Raw genomic sequence first — 21,239 nt, forward strand, 5'->3', positions numbered from 1 at the left:
GCAATTAGGGGCTTATAAAAATAAATACCAGGTGATAGTCTGCACTATTCATCAAAGAGCATTAATGGAGGAAAGGGAGAGCATACTTTTTTTCCTCTTTAAAAATAACCAGATGAGGAAAAGTCATCTTAGAGAAAGCCCCCTTAAATAGACTGCATCATTAATAGTCTTCTAATCCTTTTCCTGGAGCTATAGCAAACAAGTGATCCAGAGACACATTTCAAAGGCTTAGCACCCACACAATCTTTCACCTACATAAAAGTCTGTATGTGCCATAGCTGATCTAGGGAGGAGACACAGCCCCTGCCAGAGATGATGCCCAGAGCAGAGAGCAAGAAATTCCTTGGCTTCTTCCTTTCTTTTTTTTCTCCAGACTCTTAGTAGTGCTGAAACCGACCAAAAGCTGACAAGAGAGTTTGGAAAATGTGGGCTCCAGGAGGCAATCCCAGTCAACCAGGGCAAATCATGAACATGCACAGAATCAGCATAGTTCCCACACCCACCCTTATGCTACTCAGCATGCATTCCCATCCTTTAAACATGAACGTGAAGTCGCTCAGTCGTGTCCGACTCTTTGCGACCCCATGGACTGTAGCCTACCAGGCTCCTCTGTCCATGGGATTTTCCAGGCAATAGTACTGGAGTGGATTGCCATTTCCTTCTCCCATCCTTTAACTCATTCTTAACTCTCCGAAATGACATCATGCTTGTACCCAACACAGAATGGTAGCATAAGTGCCTGACATTAGGCTTTTGACTGTTCAGGCTTCCATTTCAAAAGATAACTTAAACAAGCATGTTACCAGTTGTATAACACAGCTACTGGAAATAAGGAATTAGGGTACCACCACCAATGCAGTTTCTTTCAGAAAGCCCTCAGTAACCTAGATAAGTGACCACTTGAGCAACCCCACTTCTTACCCTTGCCTGTATCCCAATTCCCACTTTTATGCTTTAAAGAGCAAATCCATGACAACATTGTAAATTGACTATCCTCCAATAAAAATTTTTTAAAGTACAAAAAAATTTAAAGGGGGGCATAGTTCGACAGAGGATGAGATGGTTGGATGGCATCACCAACTCAATGGCATGAGTCTGAATAAGCTCCAGGAATTGGTGTTGGACAGGGAAGCCTGGCATGCTGCAGTGCATGGGGTCGCAAAGAGTCACACATGACTGAGCGACTGAACTGAACTGATAGTTCTTGAGGCATTAGCCTACTGTGTTCCTCCTTTGCCTGGCAAAGAAATAAACCTACTCTTTCCTCCCCCCTACCAAAAAAATGGTGAACCCGTGAAACCCTAATAAAGAGATAATATTCACAAGTGGAAGTTTGAGTACATTTTTTCTCAACCACCACCTTGAAAACCTTAACAATAAACTCCTGCATTAATAGCCCAGTGCACTGGGCATTAATTCTTTTGAGGTATTCCTTTCCCTGGCCTCAGGTTATTTTCTCACATCTGATCAGTATTCCTGGGAATATTTGAGGAAAACCCTCTATAGGCTCCAGGTTTCTCTCTGAGGGCAATTCTCTCCTCTTTGGAAGCCTAGCCTAAGAACTCTTGCTATCTTATTCTCCAGATTCTCAGTTTCTTCTCCTCAACTCAAGGAGTCCCCAGGCTCTGCCTGGGTTCACTTCTTATACCAACACCTGGAAATTCTCTCAAGGAAGGGGTCAATTCCTATTTCTCATCAGGGATCACAGTCCTCTGTTGCCTGATACTGAGTGTCTTAAAAACCACTGTTTAATGTTTTGTCTGTTTTTCAGTTGTCCTAGACTCGAGGTTAAATCCATTTCCTGTTATTTCACCTTGACCTGAATTGGAAATCCTCTCTGTTGTCATTTGTCTTAATTTCGTATTTCCACTGCCTGAGCTTAATTTGTTCTTTTTCTAACCTTCTGAGTAGAATGTTTAACTCATATAACATCACTCTGATTTATAATGATATTCTTTTTCATCACAGCTTTAGCCATAATTCATAAATTTTGCCATATAGAGTTTCTCTTATTATTGCTTTCATTCTCTCTGTAGAGAAAAATTTTAAATCCCCAAATGGTTGGGGTATTTATTGTTGGATCATTTACACCATTGTTATTATTAACATGTGGTTTTCCCACATTATGATTAAAGGCTGTGGGGAAGCATATCCCATGGTGGTTAGCAACTTGCATTCTTGAGTCAGAAGGCTGGAGTTTAAACTCCTCTCTTTTTTCTGCCTATATGACCTTGGGCAGAGTATTTAATATAAGGCTCAATTTCTTCATTTGTAAAATTGAGATAATGATAACACCTATCTCAGATGGTTGCCCTGAGCATTAAATTATAATAATTGAATCCACCTGCCAATGCAGGAGATGCAAGAGATGTGGGTTCAATTCCTGGGTTGGGAAGATCTCTTGGAGAAGGAAATGGCAAACCAACTCCAGTATTCCTGCCTGGAAAATTCCATGGACTGGCAGGCTACAGTCCATGGGGTCACAAAGAGTCAGACACAACTGAACAACAAAGAACACACACACAATTCAGGTAAAAACTTTAGCACATAGTAAACATTCAACAAATCTTAGTTAATTTCTATCTGGGGGCATTTATCGACGGTCCCTTGTGGTCAACTTTTAAAGTTTAAGTGGCACTGGCAAGAATTAAAAAATGACATTCTCTGTAGGCATAAAATTCATTATGGCAGCACTTGCTCTTGATCCCAACTCCCTAAGCCCTTGGTCCTCTCTGCAGCTGTAGGGGACAGTGAGCTGACAGTCCCTTCAAGGATCTATACATCTCTGCTTCTCTACTTGAAGGTACGCAGCAGGGTTTGGGACTTAAAAGCCCTCAGAAAATGTTCTCAACCAGTTAGGGATAGGTAAAGTTGGATAAGTACCTTACCTTTGCTGTCCTGGAAGGATCCCCAGAGTAACTGAGCTTCAGTTACCCATGGGACAACTTGCTCGTTTATGAATCCTGGCTGGGGTTTTCCTCCTTCTTGTTTTACCGTCCTTGCTCTTTTTCTTGTGTTCCTGAGATTACTTCCTAAATAAAGCAGCTACACTAAGACCGCACATAGAATCTACCTTCTGCTGGCCATAGACCAACAAAGATACATATGTATTAGATTATCCTATTAATTGTATTGCTCACGACCTCTAAGGAATGATTCTCAAATCTCATTTCATATTATAATCAAGTGGAGAAAAAAGGTTTCTAGAGACTGTCAAAAACATCCAGATTTAGTAAAGAGAGACTTTATTCAAAAGGATTACTGGGTTAAAGCTCAGGGAACTTGGGAGAGACTCATAACCAAAGTCTGGCTAACAAGCATTTTGTTCTGATTGGTCAACAGGGACAAGCAGTCCAGTTAATCATTTATGAAGTCAAGAATGGGAACTTAGAGGCTAGTCTTGTCATAGGTAAACAAGAAGGATGCATGAGTCTTACCTAAGTCATATGGAAGAAAATGCTTCTTTCCAGTCTTTTCCAGAACACAAAAGAGGCTCTGTCCGTATGTGTATGTGTGTGTGTAGGTTTCTTTTACTATCCTTGTTTTCCATGAGTACACGGTCCAGGTAAAATTTAACATTGTCAGGATAAAGTCTGGACTTCAATACTTTCTAGAAGCTCCCTAGGTAATGTATGGATTTCAATAAGAGACTTGAAAGACACATCAACTAATCAAAAAGCATGGACTTTATTCAAATCCTAATTCAAACAAAACTATTTGTAAAAATGACTTTTATAAAACAATTGGAAATTTTAATACTGAATCTTTGATGAAGTAATTACTGCTATTTTTAGGTAGTATAATGATATGGTACCTATGAACTTTTAATTAAAAAAATGATATTGGCATTTTGGTTATTTTTTTAAAGATCTCTTATATTTTAGAGATACTGCCTGTAGGAAGTGTTTATAGATTAAATGATACAGTTTCTGGGATTTGCTTCAATATAATATAGAAGGGGAGAAAGGGGGTAGGGAAAGTTGGCCAGGAATTGGTAAATGTCAAAGTTGGGTGGTGGGTCACAGAAGTTCATTAGCTTAGTCTGTCTACTCTTGCATGTTTGAAATAAAAAGGCTTTCCTAAGAAAGTTCCTTGGGCTTCCCAGGTGGTGCTAGTGATAAGGAATCCACCTGCCAATGCAAGAGATGCAGGTTGGATCCCTGGGTCAGGAAGATCCCCTGGAGTAGGAAGTGGCAACCCTTCCTACTCCTGTATTCTTGCCTGGAAAATTCCATGGATATGGGAGCTTAGAGGGCTACCATCCATGGAGCTGCAAAGAGTCAGATATGACTGAGCAACTGAGTACATACACAGAAGGAAGCTCCCTAACTGACCTTAATAGGCAGCCCATGTTGAAAACCGCTATTATAAGCCTTACTTATTTTTCTGTCTACTCAACTGCCAAGACCTGAAAGAGGTTTGTTAAGGGCTCTGTTCCCATGGCTATTGTATTTCTATCAGTTTCTCCTTGTATTTTACGCATTGCTTCATTTATATAATTCACTGTTTTATTAGTTGTCTCAGTAAGGTTTATGAACCTTAGGAAAGGTTCCTTTTCCTTGGGAAAAAATGTTCATGGCAAAAGTAAAGGAAAAAAACTCAAGCAGTATAAAAAGGTATATACAATAAAAACTAGATTTCTCTTTCATCTCAGATTCCCAACTTTCAGTCCCTCTCTAGAGCGTCAGACACAATTATTAGTCTCCTCTGTCTCGATCAAGGAATAGTCAATGTATATGTGAACACACATATGTATACATGCACACATACTTGGACTTCCCTGGTGGCTCACACAGTAAAGCATCTGTCTACAACGTGGGAGACCCGAGTTTGATCCCTGGGTCAGGAAGATCCCCTGAAGAAGGAAATGGCAATCCACTTCAGTACTATTGCCTGGAAAATCCCATGGACAGAGGAGCCTGGTAGGCTACAGTAGGCTATAGTCCATGGGGTCGCAAAGAGTCAGACACGACTGAGTGACTTCACTTTCACTTTCACTTTGCATATACTTGGAAGGTAGCTATGCTCACCACTATATCACCAATGCCATACTCAGGTACATATATTTGAATGTCATGTATATATATGTACATATACAGACACTGTCAGTCATGGGCTTCCCTGGTGGCTCAGATGGTAAAGAATCCTCCTGCAATGCGGAAGACCTGGGTTTGATGCCTGGGTTGGGAAGATTCCCTGGGGGAGGGCATGGCAACCCACTCTAGTATTCTTGCCTGGAGAATCCCCATGGACGAAGGCACCTGGCAGGCTACAGTCCATGGGTTACAAAGAGTCGGACATGACTGAACAACTAAGTGCACACATACATACAGAACATTGGGACCACAGGATTTTACACTCTGTTAGACTTGCATTTATCACTTAAATTTGTACAGAAAATGGCTTCAGTGGAAAACTATGCAGTGTGGTCAACCTTGCAGCATTACTGATTGTGTTTCTATGAGAGCTATTTTACCACTCTGTAAATTACAGATAACTGATAATAAGGCAAAATAACTCCTACCTATAGACACGCAAGTCGATTCTGTTAGGTGCAGGGACAAACCCCCTACACACACACCTGTTGAAAACCAGTTTACCCCTCATTTGCACATCCATTTCAACCTTCCTTTACTGCATATGAATCTTTGCTTCTTGACTTCTCCTTTCAACCAGTTATGACATCTGCCTAGCCCTCCTCTATACAAAGTCTTTCCCTGTCCCTGTTTCTTGTTTGCAAGAAAAATGCTTCAGTCTCCAGGCCTTTCCCAAGTTCCAAAATACTGGCTCAAGCAGTTAATGATTAGGAAAAGAGAGTCACAGGACTCCTGGTTCCTTCTGAAAGAAATATAGATAACAATCTGATCCATATCTTTGAGCATTTCTGCAGAAACTAAGACCCTCACCCAGGTGAGGAAGGGGACTACATGCTGATCACAAGCACTAGAACTCAGACTGGCTGGAACCAGAATGCTGAGATTCCTGAAACATCATCCTGTTACCTTGCCATCAACCAGTCAAAAGAAGGTCCACGATCTAATCAGGCATCTCACCACCCTCTCCCCTAACAGTGTCTTTTAAACCTCTTGCCTGGAAGGCATTGGGAAGTTAAGGCCTTTTGAGCGCAAGCAGCCCATTTACCTTGCTTGGCCTTTGCAATAAACCTTTCTCTGCTCCGAAAACCAACTTTTTGGTTTGTTTGACCTCATATGTGCTAGACACATGAACTTAAGTTCAGACAAGAGTGCCTTCATTTTGAGCAAAATTAAATCTTTAGCACTTGTTAATTTTATGTCTGTATGAGAGTCATGGTTTTCCTTTCTTTCTTTCTTTTTTTTTGAGAATTATCCTTTAACAGTGTTTCACAAATAGGCTGAACATCCAACTCTGGAATTTGAGGAAAAGCCAACTATATGTTTGTCTCTCATTGTCCAGTGTGTGTAACTGTCTGGATGCCTCAACTCATTTAATCTGTCCCAGTCATTTGCTTCAACAATATTCTTTTACTTGTATTTTTAAGTCAAATGTAATTACACTTGTAGGATGAATTTCTAGAAGAGAAACTGCAAAATCACTCTCCAAAGAGATTAAACCAATTTACCCTCCCACAGAAGAGTATATAAAATGACAGGTTTTCCACATTCTCTAAACACAGTACATTATCAAACTTTTAGATCTTTTCCAGTCTGGTAGGTGAAAAATGTAATCTTACTTAAATATGTATTTCCGTCATTGTGAATGAGATTAACCACATTTTCATACAATGTAAGCCATTAATTTTCTTTTTCTGTAAGCTGCCTATCTATGCCCTGTGCTCATTTCTTCCATTGTGCTTTGATATTGTTCATATTAACTGGTAAGCTTGCTATATTAAAGAAACTGGTCCTTTGCATGTGTGTTGCATTGCGGTGCTGGGGTACCATGAAGAGATGGAACAAAACAAGCATACTACAACTCCGCGGACTGAGAATATAGCTGCATCTAGAAAGGCTGCAGATCTCATATCTCCTCCAGCCCTCCAGATGAGACTGAGCTGTTACCTTCTCATTCACAACCGCTCAGCAATGAAGATCTAATTGAAGTGCAAGAAAAAAGGTGCGCTGAAAAGTTACCATGGAAACTGCCCCCCCCACGGCATTTACCATTCAAAGGCTTCTGCAGGCATTCATGTACAACAAATTAGCAAAGAAAGATTTCCAGACTCATAACCCTAATTTTGAATGCAGTTTAAAGGTGTTTGGAGGCACAAAGAATACCTGTGGTTTCTATAGGGAGACTACCAGGAAAAGCATTGTCTTGGGTTCAGCTTCTGTGAGCTATAATTTGTTGAGACATTAGAGGGTACTTTGTTTTTGCTGCAGTTTTCCCTCCTTCCCCCACCTTCTGCTGATGGTTGCCAGTTCATAGTGCTTGCTGATCTCAGGAGTGGTTTATAATACCAGGCCTGAAGCTTAATGATTACCTCTTGTCTTGCCTTTAGTGAAAGCCCAAGCTCACTGAAGAGGTGAAGCTGTGAATCCAGGAGGGAAATGGTGTGCAGGGAGAAAATCCACGCTCTCTGTAGGGCAGAGAAGGCAATGAAAGCTGGAAGAGAGGTTCCACAAGGAGTAAAGACCTGCGTGTTCATGCTCAGTCACTTCAGTCGTGTCTGACTCTTTGCAACCCTATGGACTGTAGTCCACCAGGCTCCTCTCATCCATGGGATTCTCCAGGCAAGAGTACTGGAGTGGGTTGCTGTGTCCTACTCCAGGGGATCTTCCCAACCCAGGAATCAAACCATGTCTCCTGCATCTCCTGCATTGCGGGTGGCCTATTTACTACTGAGCCAGCTGGGAAGCCCTGAAGACCTGTGACCAATGTTGAAAGTATCCTGGTTGGTGAGAGATCCTGGTCAATGATGGCTGGGTATCTTAGGCAGGTAGGGCCCTGGGCACTGGGATTTCTATAACAAAAAACCCTAGTTAGTTCCAATGCAGGAAAAGAACAGAGGCCTGGACACTTTCAAAGGACACTGGGCATTTCAGTTCTAACCGTTGTGGCCTGAGGATTGTTGATACCTCCCCATATATGACTCCTGGTCATTTGTAAGTTATCTAATGCTGGATCAGGGAGGCGGGAGTCTTAACAATGACTGAGGTTGATTTTTTTTTCTGTCATTTTGGCCATCTGGGACCTCAGAACTATAAATAATTTCAATAATCTAATATGATATACTTATATATCAGAATTTTGGAGTAAGATTCACATCCACTGTACTTTTTTGGACTAGGATTTTAAGAAGCCTTGGCCACTTTAGTTCCTGTACAAAAATCCCACCACAAAAAAAGCATTTTTTGTGATGTAGTTTTAATTTTTTTGTTCATTTAATAAATACATATAACTGCATATTTTATTTCCTTTTATTCTAACTATCAATTATGGTTTTAATGGGAGTGAACAGGCTTTCTGAAAAGCCTGTACTTTGATTATGACATTTTATCAGTAGGAAATGTGTATCATGGATTTTAAGGTCTGATTTGTCTCATTAAAGCCAGTGAGATTTAAAATCAGGGATGGCCTGGATAGTTCTCTGCTGCCCTCCAGTGGGAAAGCCAGAAGAGGTCAAACATTTTTGGAAAGAAGAGACTGGTTTCTATTTCTAATATTGGCATGTAAAAATATAGACAGAAAAAAGAAGAAAAAAACTAAAAGATACTTTTTTCCTAGTGTGTTTAGAAATAAGTTAATGTTGAATAATGAGCTACTTAGTACCATGGCTTCTAAGACTAATTAAAACTGAGGATTTGCTGACAATCTACAATCTACACTAACCTACAACTTTTGACATAAACCTACAACTTCTGACATAAATATTGTAAACATTCTGAGTCTCTATGTTTACGTATATAATATTGTTTCACTTATGCATATTTGTTTAATTATGACCTTGTAGTCTATCAGGACACCCTATTTCTTTAGGAAAGCATTCTTTTAAAGAATCATTAAACAATTATAAGGAAATAATGAAACTTCTCACTTTCTCCATGAATCTGGTTGATATAATGACAGGCTTACATTAAAAAGTTTATTAGGTACTTCTGCATTAACTGCATGAGGGTTGAAGTTCTATTCCTTTTTAAATTCATCTTTAAAATATCCACATTAATGCAGTAAGCACTAGCAGACAATATTAGCTGCAAACCAAGGCACTCATGATTGTGTGTCTTTAAAGAAGTGTTCAAAACACATTAATTCCTCTAAAACAATTAAAACAAAAAACAAGAAAACATTCATGTCTATCTCCTGATGACGGTAAGAAGTCTAGGGTATGGTTTAAAGACATACCTGGTCACCTTCACTTCCTTCAGTAAATGGATTATGGAGCCAGAAAACAGGCATTTAAGCATGTGCACAAATATGTAAAAAGGCCTTATCATTTCATGAATCTTTTTCCAGGCTGTTGAAAATAAGAAAGTAGATAAGAACAAAAGATTATAGTTCAAGCTTGCTTGAAAATTTTAAAAAGTGATAGAGCCTATATTACATAAACATCTATCCTAGGAAATTACAGCACTTTGGTAATGTTATTATAACACTTTGGCATAGTTTCCTGAGCAAGGTGATGATTAAAAACAATACCTAAAGTATACTGAATATTTCCTACCTACCAGGTACTGTGTGAAGATTATTTCATAAGAACTATATGAAATAGTACTGTTGTTATTCCACTCAACAGATTTTTAAAAAACTGAAGATGTAAGAAGTTAATTAACTTGCTCAAGTAACTTGACAGAGGGAAGGGTCAACCTCCAAAGCAAGATTTAACAAGTGTGGTTTATTTGGAAATAGAAGCCTTCTAGAACTCTTTTACTTTTTTTTAATGGATTGTATTTTTATTTAATACACAGGTAGTTTTTTTTTTTCAGGATGTTAAAGTTTTCATGTTGTATGGGTGTTTAAACAGAGGTCTCAAAATCTATGAACAATAATAGTAGGTGTCAAGGCTTCTTACATTTGTATAAAGGTGCCAATCTTCCTATGTAGAAAATTCTGAGATTGATAAGGGAATTCTGCCAGGATAAGCCTCCTGACAGTTACACAAGAGAAGACGAAGAATTAAATGGAGAGTGATAAAGCTTATGGTGAATCTATCTTTGTAAAGTTGTGAAAGTTCTGTGACACTACCCCTCCTCATTGAGAAGGGAGAGCATGCTGCTGCTGCTAAGTTGCTTCAGTCGTGTCTGACTCTGTGCGACCCCATAGACGGCAGCCCACCAGGCTCCCCCGTCCCTGGGATTCTCCAGGAAAGCACACTGGAGTGGGTTGCCATTTCCTTCTCCAATGCATGAAAGTGAAAAGTGAAAGTGAAGTTGCTCAGTTGTGTCCGACTCTTTGCGACCCCATGGACTGCAGCCTTCCAGGCTCCTCCGCCCATGGGATTTTCCAGGCAAGAGTACTGGAGTGGGGTGCCATTGCCTTCTCCGAAGGAAGAGTATATTAGTTATTTATCACTGCATAACAAATAATCCCACAACAACAAATATTTATTATCTCACAGAGTTTCTGTAGTGGGAAGAACTTGGGAGTTTAGCTGAATAGTGCTGGCTCAGAAATTCTCATCAAGTTGCAGTTAAGATGCCATCTGATTAATCAAGCTGAGTTCCCATGCACACACTCTTGCTACAAGATGTCTAGAAAAACTGAGTAACTGCCTTTCTCACTTTCTGTAAGCAGTGCTCACTACCACCAAGACACACAGTGGGGAATTCCTCAGACACAGAACGAAAACTCAAATGATGGACAGCAGAAAATAAAGCCACAAAACTATCAAATGTAAAGTCATCCCTTTGGCTGCTCTACACCAAATAACCATTGTTTCAATGATTATACTTCAAAAAAGTTGCTATTTAAAATATTGCAACTATTCTTTACACAGTCAAGGATGCACTCACTCTGTCACTCTTCAAGAGAGTCAACCCAAAGTTTCATCAGTTACTACATCCATTTCTAAGTCTAAAACCTCTAGTTGCTATCTATTCCTCTACAGTTTACTAAATAATGAAGTTTACCAACAGTATCACACCTCATATATAATAATGAAGTAAAGGGTAAAGAAAGAAAAGTTAAAACACATAAAAGTATACATCAAGGACTTCCCCTGTAGTCCAAAGGTTAAGACTCTACCTTCCAATGCAGGGAACACGGATTCCATCCCTGGTCAGGGGACTAAGATCCTACCTGCAGCAGAATGCAGCCAAAAATAAATTTTATTAAAAAAAGTATACATTATACACCAAGAAAGGAAACGAAATATAACTGCTCTCGTTTCTTCCCCTGACTATGAGAACTTCACTTCTCTTTATGACTTTCTTTTTCCACCAGCCATTCTACTTTTCCTTTACCTTCAACCAATACGTTCATTTCTAAGAGATCTGAGTCTTTGACGGACGTATCTGTTTTATACCAGCAAACCTATTTTTGCTTCATAATCAAGATTAATTACTGCCACCAAAACCCTAAACTTGCTCTTCTTCTTCTCTTGCCTATTCAGTGACACAAGACATGCAAAATGATTAGGTGGCCGTCCCAGCTCCAAATCAATGGAACCATTGTTCAGTCTTGTTGGAAGAATTCCTTTCTTTGGTTAAAAAAAAAACTCTAAACCAGCAAAGCTCATACTCTCAGAGAATGGCAGTTAAAAAAAAATTGTAATTGGGGTCCATTAGGTATAACATCCCTTTGTTCCTAAACCCACTAATTTTGCCTTTGGAAATGTAGTGGTTTTAAAACATATCCACAGATTCCTTGACATATCTTCCATTTAAAAAAGGAGTCTCCAAGAAGCTCAAATCAGTGCTCATGACACCCTAGAGGAGTAGGATGGGGTAGGAGGTGGGACAAAGTTCAGGAGAGAGGGGACATATTTATACCTATGGCTGATTCATGTTGATGTGTGGCAGAAACAAACATAATATAAAACAATTATCCTTCGATTAAAAATAAATGAATTCATTAAAAAATTTTTTTTTAGATATAAACAGCCTTAGCAACTAAGTTTTATGAACCAAATGTGGTTTGAAGTCACTACAGTGGAATCAGGACTTCCACTGTTAGTTTAGAAAAGGCATTACAGTTCCTACCTGGATTTCTCTCTCCTGGGATGCTTGCCCTTGGAATCCAGCTACTATGTTGTGAGAAACCAAACAGCACTATGGAAAGGCCGTGAGTAGGTGTTCTGGCCACAGATTCAGCATCAGTCACCAGACATGGAGTGGGCCTTTAGATGACTCCAGCTCCCAACTTATTGCTGCCCCAACTGGCATCAAGTGGAGAATGGAACACAGATAAGCCGTCTCCACTGAGCTCAACAAAAGTTACAAATCACAAATCTGTAAGCAAAGTAAATTTGAAGATGTTTTAAACAACTAAGTTTTAGGGAAGTTATACAGAAATAGATAACGAGAACAAGAAAAAAGAGTGTCAAACATTGGACACTAGTTCAAAGCATATACTTCATCCTATAACACAGCATCAAAAAGGGTTGTTTCCCAGAAAGCACCATAACTAGGTCTTCAGTAAGACAAGCATATTTAAACTTAAAGTAAGTGTATTTCAGAAAGGACAAACAAGTATCGCTTCCTCAATGGCAGGGAGGGCCAATGAAATCCACTTGCCTCCAAGTGGTTGACTGGTCTTCCTGGAGCATGAGGTCTATCACCACCTCAGGACTGGTCTCTGCTGCCAGCAAACTGAACACTCAGCAGTGGCTGGGTGATCCCATGCATAGCTCTAACCTTGTCATCACTGCCATTTCATTCATGAGTCTACTGAACAACCACTGAGCCTGGCAAAGGAGGCTAAGTTTCATCCACAAAGTGGTTCATTTCATCCAGATGATTCCTAACATTCATTCGGCAAAGTCCATCACCATATTCCTTCCCAAGTCTTCCCTGTTATCAGTTCTCCCAATCATGCTCTTTTCATGTCCTTGACCAACTAACTGGCCAAATAATTAGCCTTGTACGATGAATTATTACCTAAGACTTATAGCGAGTGTCAGAATTCCCTCAGGTCAAATCTTCAGTCAGAAAGGTCTAACTGTCCTAGATACTAGGATGTCCAGATACTAGTGTGAGGCTCAGTTCCTTCAGGATTTGGAACTTTGTTGTCACTGTGAACAATTTTAAATAGTGCATTTCTTTGCCTTCTTATGACAACAATTTCTCTTTTTTTTTTTTTCAGCCTCATGGCTTGCAGAATCTTAGTTCCCCACCAGGGATCAAACCTTTGCCTCAGCAGTGAAAGCCCTGAGCTCCAACCACTGGACCAAGTTGAGGCCTACCTGCCCCAAGGCCACAGAAGCAGAGCCCAGAACCAAGGTCATTGCAGAAGCTGACCGAGCCCTTTGTAACTACTGCCAAAAGCTCCTGATAATCACTAACAAGCTTCCTGACTTCCAATAAGGCAAAGATGCCCATTCGAGTAAATACCCTATAGCACCCCAACAAATCACCTAATAACTCCAACCATCCAGCAGGACTTTTGTCTTAAGAGTATAAAAATTGGCTATTAACCCACAAAAACTGCCAGCTTTCCCTGGTCTGTCAGGAGGTCAGCCCCTCTGCACTCACAGTGCCTATGTTATCTCTGTTCTTTGTTCTTAACAAATTCACTCTCTTCCTGAAATGCTCTGTGTCTGGAAATTCTTTTCCAGCCATTTCTCAGATTGCCTCAACAGACCACCAGGGAATTCCCTCTCTCTTCCCTCTCTCTTATTTAATCAGATACTCGGAGCCTCCTGAAGATGGGGCGACCTTCTTTGCCAAACCTTCTACTTCACCTCCTTCCAGGGCACTTTATAATTCTCCGCCCTTTTAGGTACTTCATGGTAAATATATCGGATCCCCTAGCTGCCAACAAACGTTTGAAAGGGGTAGCTGCTGCTGCTGCTAAGTCACTTCAGTCGTGTCCGACTCTGTGCGACCCCATAGACGGCAGCCCACCAGGCCCCACAGTCCCTGGGATTCTCCAGACAGGAACACTGGAGTGGGTTGCCATTTCCTTCTCCAATGCATGAAAGTGAAAAGTGAAAGGGAAGTCGCTCAGTCCTGTCCGACCCTCAGCAACCCCATGAACTGCAGCCTTCCAGGCTCCTCCGTCCAAGGGATTTTCCAGGCAAGAGTACTGGAGTGGAGTGCCATCGCCTTCTCCGTGAAAGGGGTAGAGGTGCCATCAAAGGCCCCATTTCCAGCATTAATTCTGTCAGCATTTTTCTTCTACTTGGGCCTGAGGAGACACTGGAGAACAGTGCAAGCCCGGGTGCACGCCCACATAGACCTAGTTTCGGACAGCTTCCTCAGCTCACAAAATGACTCTCTCTCCGGCAGCATTATATGCACGCAACGGTTTTTAAGTGTTTCTCTCATACCACAAGACCACCACTGGGACACCAGCCTCAGCTACAAGCAGCCCTTGAGGGGAACACCACCAGGCCTTGGCCGAACGGGAAGAGGCGGGACATCCGCCCCGTCCTAGCCACTTCCGGAAGTGACGTAGGACTGTCAACATGCAAGATGGCGGCCCATCACCGGCAGAACACGGCAGGGCGGAGGAAAGTGCAGGTAGGGAAGGCCAGCTCCTTGACCTCCCGGGCGTGGCTGGCAGCCCTGGTCCCACATCCAGCAAGCAGATGCCTCGGGCCGCGGTCGGCCAGGGTAGCGGCTTGGGGCAAGCAGGACGGGGCGCGGCTGGCGGCAAGGGGTGGGGCCGCGGCGCTAACGGCTTGAAGAAGGGGCGGGGGGCGGCCGGCTGGACCCGCGGAGGCCCAGTCCCCGGACCCGTGGACGCGCAGTTGGGAGCTCGGTGTTGTAGGTCAGCCGCTGTCTCGTAGGCTAGTGCTTGCGGTGTAGGGCTGGGCTTGTTCCCCGCCCACCTGCCTCCCCCTTCCCTCGTCGGTCTCCCAAGCCCTGTGCCCAGCGGCGTCGGAGCGGAGGCCTTCGGACTGTTGGCCGCCGGACGGGCAGCTGAGTGAGTGGGCCCGTGCGGGGGCGTGGCGTGGCTGCTGAGTCCTGCCGGGTTTTTGAGGAGGTTCTGCACTTGGGAACCCCCAGCCGCCTTTTATGCGTGAGCCTTCTCCCCCGCGAGGTGGAAACGACGTGGGAGTGTGCCGGTGCTTGTGGGAGAATTGTAATTTTCATTGTTTTGGAATTTAATATTTTCACCGTTTCTTCATCTTCAGTGTGCATCCTTGAATTTTTTTGTCTGTCTAATGTATAATATTATTCAGAAGTGAAGAGTTATCTAAGCCTCCCGTGTGTGCTTTATGCCTTCATGAGTACAGTTTTGTTTTGGGTACGTTTGAGTTATTGCTACCTATTGTTTTCAACGACCTGAGGAGTAAAAGCCTTATTACAGGTGTTTACCTGCAGTTCAGTTCAGTTCAGTCGCTCAGTCGTGTCCGACTCTTTGCGACCCACTGAACCGCAGCATGCCAGGCCTCCCTGTCCATCACCAACTCCCGGTGTCCACCCAAACCCATGTCCATTGAGTCGGTGATGCCATCCAACCATCTCATCCTCTGTCGTCCCCTTCTCCTCCTGCCCTCAGTCTTCCCCAGCATCAGGGTCTTTTCAAATGAGTCAGCTCTTTGCATCAGGTGGCTGAAGTACTGGAGTTGCAGCTTCAAAATCAGTATTACTGATTACCTGCAGTATGTTGTCTGTAATGGGGATACTCCAGTGCACTTACTCGTTAAACATTTACTGAGCCTTAGTTTGGACCCCAAAATGTGTAAAGAATTGAAAAGAGTGCAGGAATAAGTAGCACTCAAGCTTTCTTTATAAAACACAGCCATGTATGTAGTGCTACATACAAGTCAGTGAATATTTGGTAATCTGGACAAGGGATTCCTTCATTGAGGTAACCCCAGGAAATGGCTGTTGGCCATGAACTCTTCTGACCAGTTCACTTCTTTCTTTTATTGGTCTCATTGATCAGTACAGTGTCCTCAGCACTCATTAGATGTTGTTGAATTGAGTGACATTAACAAGAATCTAAAATAGCATACCCTGTTAGGTGATTTTTAAGTGCATAAGGCAGGTGGTGAGAATGTATGTTCCTGACTAAAACGTGGACGTAATTGTAACTTAATTGTTTTCTAGTGTTTAGAAAACTCTCCTTACTGCCCTAAGGTAGGGCAGTGCTACCCTACATTCCTTAGGGTAGTAAGGAGAGTTAATCAAATGTCTTAGTTTCTTGGATTTAGACTTAAAAGGCAATATAAAAGTACAGGATGGGGAAAGTATAAGTTAGCTGCAGCATGTGTGGAAAAACTGACTGTTTTAATAAGCTGAATATGAGCCATTGTATGCAGAATGAGGGAGAATGATAAGTTCACTCTTCAAATTAGGGTTACGGTTAGATCAGAGTGCAAAACTGGAACTTGGGAATCAGTACTTAGCACTTTGTTCGTAATAGGTATTGCAGTCAGATAGGTGAAGTGATTTGAAGCTGATTCCTAGGAAGAGCATTCAAAAGTACTTTCTACTGTCAGTTGGCTGCAGAGAAAATTCAGTGAGTCTTGTTTGAGTCTTTCAGAATTTGTCCCTAAGGTATAGAACCAATATGAGAAGGTGCAGAGAAGGATTTTTATATCAATACGAGGGTGAACTTTCGTTCATGAAAGTGTTTTTTAAACTAGTGCATGTTCGTTGCAAAACAAAACAAAAACCACAAACAGTACAAATAAAAAGATTATTGTTTTCCACTCTTCACAGAAAACTGTTTTGGAGAGTGTGAGATATAATCCAGGCCCCAGGGTTTTTCACTCTGAGTGCTGTTGACCTCCTGGGCCAGATAATTCTTGATTGTGGGAGGGCTGTTGTTTTGCATCATCCTGCCTTCCCACTAGACACTGGCACCTTCCCAGTTGTGACAACTAAAATTGACTCTAGACATTTTCAAATGCCCTCTGGAGGACAGAGTTGTTGGTTGAAAATTAGTGTTCCATACTTCTTCGTGCATGTGTACTCAGGTGATTTTTTTTTTCACTCTGAAATGAAGTCATGGTATTCACTGCTTTGTCTTTTGCTGTTTGTTCAAAATTTTAAATATGCATTCCCTTTGATCCAGCAATTCCTTGTCTGAAAAATTGTTTTATGAAAGTACATATGCATCTATCTTTTGTCATGCGAGGATGTTTATTATAGGAATGCTGTCATTGTGAAAAACAAAAATCAAAATGTCTATCAGTAGTCAACTGGCAGATGTTAGGTACTTTCATATAGTAGATTACTTTGCAATTAGAAAGATAAGGTTCAGGATGCGGAACACGTGTATACCTGTGGCGGATTCATGTTGATGTATGGCAAAACCAATACAATATTGTAAAGTAATTAACCTCTAATAATTGATGCTTTTGAACTGTGGTGTTGGAGAAGACTCTTGAGAGTCCCTTGGACTGCAAAGAGATCCAGCCAGTCCATTCTGAAGGAGATCAGCCCTGGGATTTCTTTGGAAGGAATGATGCTAAAGCTGAAACTCCAGTACCTTGGCCACCTCATGTGAAGAGTTGACTCATTGGAAAAGACTCTGATGCTGGGAGGGATTGGGGGCAAGAGGAGAAGGGGACGACAGAGGATGAGATGGCTGGATGGCATCACTGACTCAATGGACGTGAGTCTGAGTGAACTCCGGGAGTTGGTGATGGACAGGGAGGCCTGGGGGTGCTGCAATTCATGGGGTCGCAAAGAGTCGGATGCGACTGAGCGACTGAACTGAAAATAAATAAATTTATATTAAAAAAAAAAAAGATCAGGAAAAGAAAAAAAAAAAAAAAAGATAAGCTAGATTTATATTAAAGAAACGATGTCCAGAGGTAAGAATAGGAAATCAACATAGCATGGTCCCATTTTCACAGGAAATAAGGCATTTTCAAAGTCTGCAAGGATATTAACAGTGATTATCTCTGGGGTATTAGAGTATGTGATTATTGGTAAGGCAGGAAACAAGATACCTTTTACCTTAAAATATGTGAACCTTTTTATTTTTTAACATTTTTATGATATTCTTTGCTCTTACCAAAAAAAAAAACTTTCCATTTTGGAAAAAATATATATGGCTACAGAAATATTTTTTGCCTCTTGGCTCTCTTTCTTGTACCAAGAGGCAGTAGCCCCAAGCTCCATTATCAAATAGTAGGCCAGAAAGACCATTGAGACTTATAATATTAATAAATAACCAACGGAGAAGGGTCCAACATACTGCTTATTAATTATAGACATAGTGAAGAATGAGCACAAGTCCTACTGTCTTCAGCTTCTGAGGAAGCTGGAGGTGCGTATGAGGAGAAGGGGTGGATTTGTGATTGTCTGAAACATGAGCAGACAAATGTGTGAATTTAGATGTATGATGGAGCTTCCGGTAATCAGTGTCAAAGCAAATCTTTTCAGTCCCTGGCGTTCCCTTTAATGTTATGATTTCCCAGCAGCATGGGTTTGTTGGTTGGCTCTCTGTCTCCATCTTCCGTTGTGGCTCTTTCGTTATTTGCTTCAGAACTCTTGGCATGAGGTTCAACAAAAGTCACCTTTTGTTCCTGGTATAGGAGCAGTAACCATGCCCCAGTACTCATTGTTGGTTCAAGAATATAAATACTTGGTCTTTCATAACCAGAGGATTTTTTTTTTTTTTGGTTGGAAATGACCTTCAATCCAACATAACCAGGTTCACATAATAAACTTATGTGTTGACTTATGTAAATGATAACTCAAGAGGTGGTGCTAGTTTCCTGGAAATCTTGAACCAGTAGGCTCTCTGTGACTCTAACCTGAGAAGTGATGTAAAATCAGCTTTAACTTTAGGCTGCCTACAAGTTGGGGTTTCCTAGGTGGCTGAGTGGTAAAGAATCCACATGCCAATGCAGAAGACGTGGGTTTGATCCCTGGGTTGGAAAGATTCCCTGGAGGAGGAAATGGCAACCTACTCCTGTATTCTTGCCTAGAAAATCCCATGGACAGAGGAGCCTGGTGACCTCCATGGGGTCCCAAAGAGTCGGCACGACTGAGCACTCAGGCACACCTACTCATTGTCCGTACTATTTCCAAACTCCTAGATCTAGGCCTTCCCTTTTGGTCCATGGTGGCCACTCCTGTCCTGCACTTCATGTCCTTTCACCATCCTGTCCACGGAACAGAAAGTCTCTTAAATACTCCCTGCACAGCTTCTCCTAAGATACGCTTGCCTTGAGGAAAACATTGAAAAGAAGCGGGGGATAGAGAGGCAACCAACAAATGTCTTTCCTACCAATACTAACCCCCTTTCCCTGTCAAATATTAGTTATGCTAGACCTAGTAAGAGCTCAGCATTATGTTTACACCTGATTCTGAGCCCCAATTCTGGGTTGTTTAATTTCTGAGACTTTCTTAAGGTTGTAAAATGATGGGAAATCCTAATTTCTCAAGGAAAGACCCTTATAAGTTAGCCATATGTCCAAGGTGAGTTACTTTTTATATAAGATAGGTAATAAAAACTTCAGTGCCAGTATGACATCCAGTAGAACAGAGGTCAGTAAACTTTTTCTGTAAAGAGCCAAATATTAATATTTTAGGCTTTGTAGGCCTAAAATATGCAGGTGTTATAACCACTCAACTCTGCCATTATAACATGAAAACAGCAATAGAACACTACCCAAAGGAGTAGGTATGGCTGTGTTCCAAGAAAACTGTTTACAAAACAGGCTTTGGCCTGGATTTGGCCCTTAGGTGGTTTTTTGCTAACCTTGGTAGGAGCGTTTTACTAACTCATGACTAGAAGTTAGGCTAGAAAATGTCCTATTTTTATTTGCAGGACTAATTTTTAGAATACTTTTAAAAATCAACACTCTTGAAACATAGATTCAAGCAGAAAGTTATGGTCCACAAGATTGAACAGGAAAAACACATGTAAGAATTATTCATATTCGGCCGATTTTTTGGCCAGATTTAGCCTGAGAGCTGGAAGTAGCCTTACGCAAAAGAGGTGTGTGGTTCCATTTATTAGGTGTTGTAGAACAGGCAAAACTAATCTCTGGTGAAAAAAGTTCTAGATTGGGAGTTGAGTGTCGAGGTTGAGAAGAGGATGAGGGAACTTTCTAGGCTGGTGTTGTATATATCTAGGGTTTTGTACTACACAGGTGTATTTGTCAGAAGTATTTTTGTATACTTAAGGTTTGTACATTTCACTGAATGTAACTTTTACCTTCAAAAAAGCCATAAATGAATAATGAACTCTGGTCGATGATACACATTTAGGAAGAATTGTTATTGATGATGTGTAACTTAATGTGAAAGCTATCGAAAAATAACATGTCAAATGGTTGGCTGGGTACGAGATAAAACAAATATAGAATATGTTAATTGTAAAATATGTCTGTGTTGGTATATCGATGTTTCTTGTGTAATTCCTTCAGCTTTTAAATATGCTCTAAATTTTCCATAATATTATGTTGACGGGACGATAATCTTTGAATGTCAAAAGTGGTTAGCTAGTGAAAATCAGCAGAGGAGGGGACGTGAAATCTTGTTTGTGGTGGTCAGAGAAGGCCTTACTGAGCAGCTAGCTTTTGTGTAAGTATCTAAAGGAAATGAGATTTGCTACCTGGGAGAAGAGCATTCCAGTGAGAATACCAAATGCATAGGTCCTAAGGTAGAAAAGTAGCTGGCCTATTTGCAGAATAATAAAGTTGCCATTGTGGCTGCCACGGATTGAAAAAGGAGAAGAGGAGCTAGAAACGAAATCAGAGAGGCGACTGCTGGCCGGGTCATGCAGAGAACGTGCAGGCCGTGGTCGGGGCTTTGACTACCTCAGGTGAGGTAGGAAGCAGTTGGTGGATTTACTAACTAACTAACTGAGGTGAGGTAGGAAGCGTTTGGTGGATTTATAGCAGAAGAAGTGTGTTTTCTTATGATTATCCGACTGCCAGTGAAAAGGGTAGAGCAGAGAAATCAGTAGCTGTTTAAGATATCCAGGTGCTGTGTGGTAGTGGCTCCACCCAAGATGAGAAGTGGTTGAATTCTGGATGACGAGACTTGCTGGCAGCATGTGAGATGGAGAAGTTGAAGTAAGGCTGGCACTACGGTTTAGAACGGAGTCGCCGTTAACTTCATCAGTGAGGAAGACACAGGAGAAGCTCCTTTGCAGAGGACTGTGAGGAGCACAATTTGAAACATGCAGTGATTAAAGGTGTCTGTTAGACATGCAAGTAGAAATGAGTTAATGACACCTCA

The 21,239-nt window shown here is 41.4% G+C and overlaps 1 protein-coding gene and 1 long non-coding RNA gene across 6 annotated transcripts in view; one reads left to right on the plus strand and one right to left on the minus strand.

Annotated features, from left to right (window-relative positions):
* Positions 1–5,210: 5,210 nt before the first annotated feature.
* On the minus strand, positions 5,211–14,484 carry LOC123330919. 4 transcript variants are annotated; one of them, XR_006547181.2, is made up of 5 exons: positions 14,408–14,484; positions 12,120–12,368; positions 11,164–11,217; positions 9,325–9,436; positions 5,211–7,558 (listed from the first exon to the last, which is right to left on the minus strand). It is a non-coding gene; the product is annotated as an uncharacterized LOC123330919 (long non-coding RNA). The 4 variants fall into 4 exon arrangements; XR_006547183.2 differs by lacking the exon at positions 14,408–14,484 and having other exon boundaries at positions 5,211–7,072; positions 7,463–7,558; positions 12,120–14,026; XR_006547180.2 differs by lacking the exon at positions 14,408–14,484 and having other exon boundaries at positions 12,120–14,026.
* Positions 14,452–21,239, plus strand: part of WDR48 (WD repeat domain 48) — a 51,162-nt gene continuing 44,374 nt past the window's right edge. For both annotated transcript variants that reach the window (XM_025272323.3, XM_006067341.4), the window contains exon 1: positions 14,452–14,600. In XM_025272323.3, coding sequence (XP_025128108.1) covers positions 14,553–14,600 — 48 coding nt within the window. In that variant the 5' untranslated portion in view covers positions 14,452–14,552. The remainder of the gene's footprint in view (positions 14,601–21,239) is intronic.

This window comes from Bubalus bubalis, chromosome 21, assembly GCF_019923935.1.
Source record: "Bubalus bubalis isolate 160015118507 breed Murrah chromosome 21, NDDB_SH_1, whole genome shotgun sequence".
In the NCBI taxonomy this organism is placed as follows: Eukaryota; Metazoa; Chordata; class Mammalia; order Artiodactyla; family Bovidae; genus Bubalus; species Bubalus bubalis.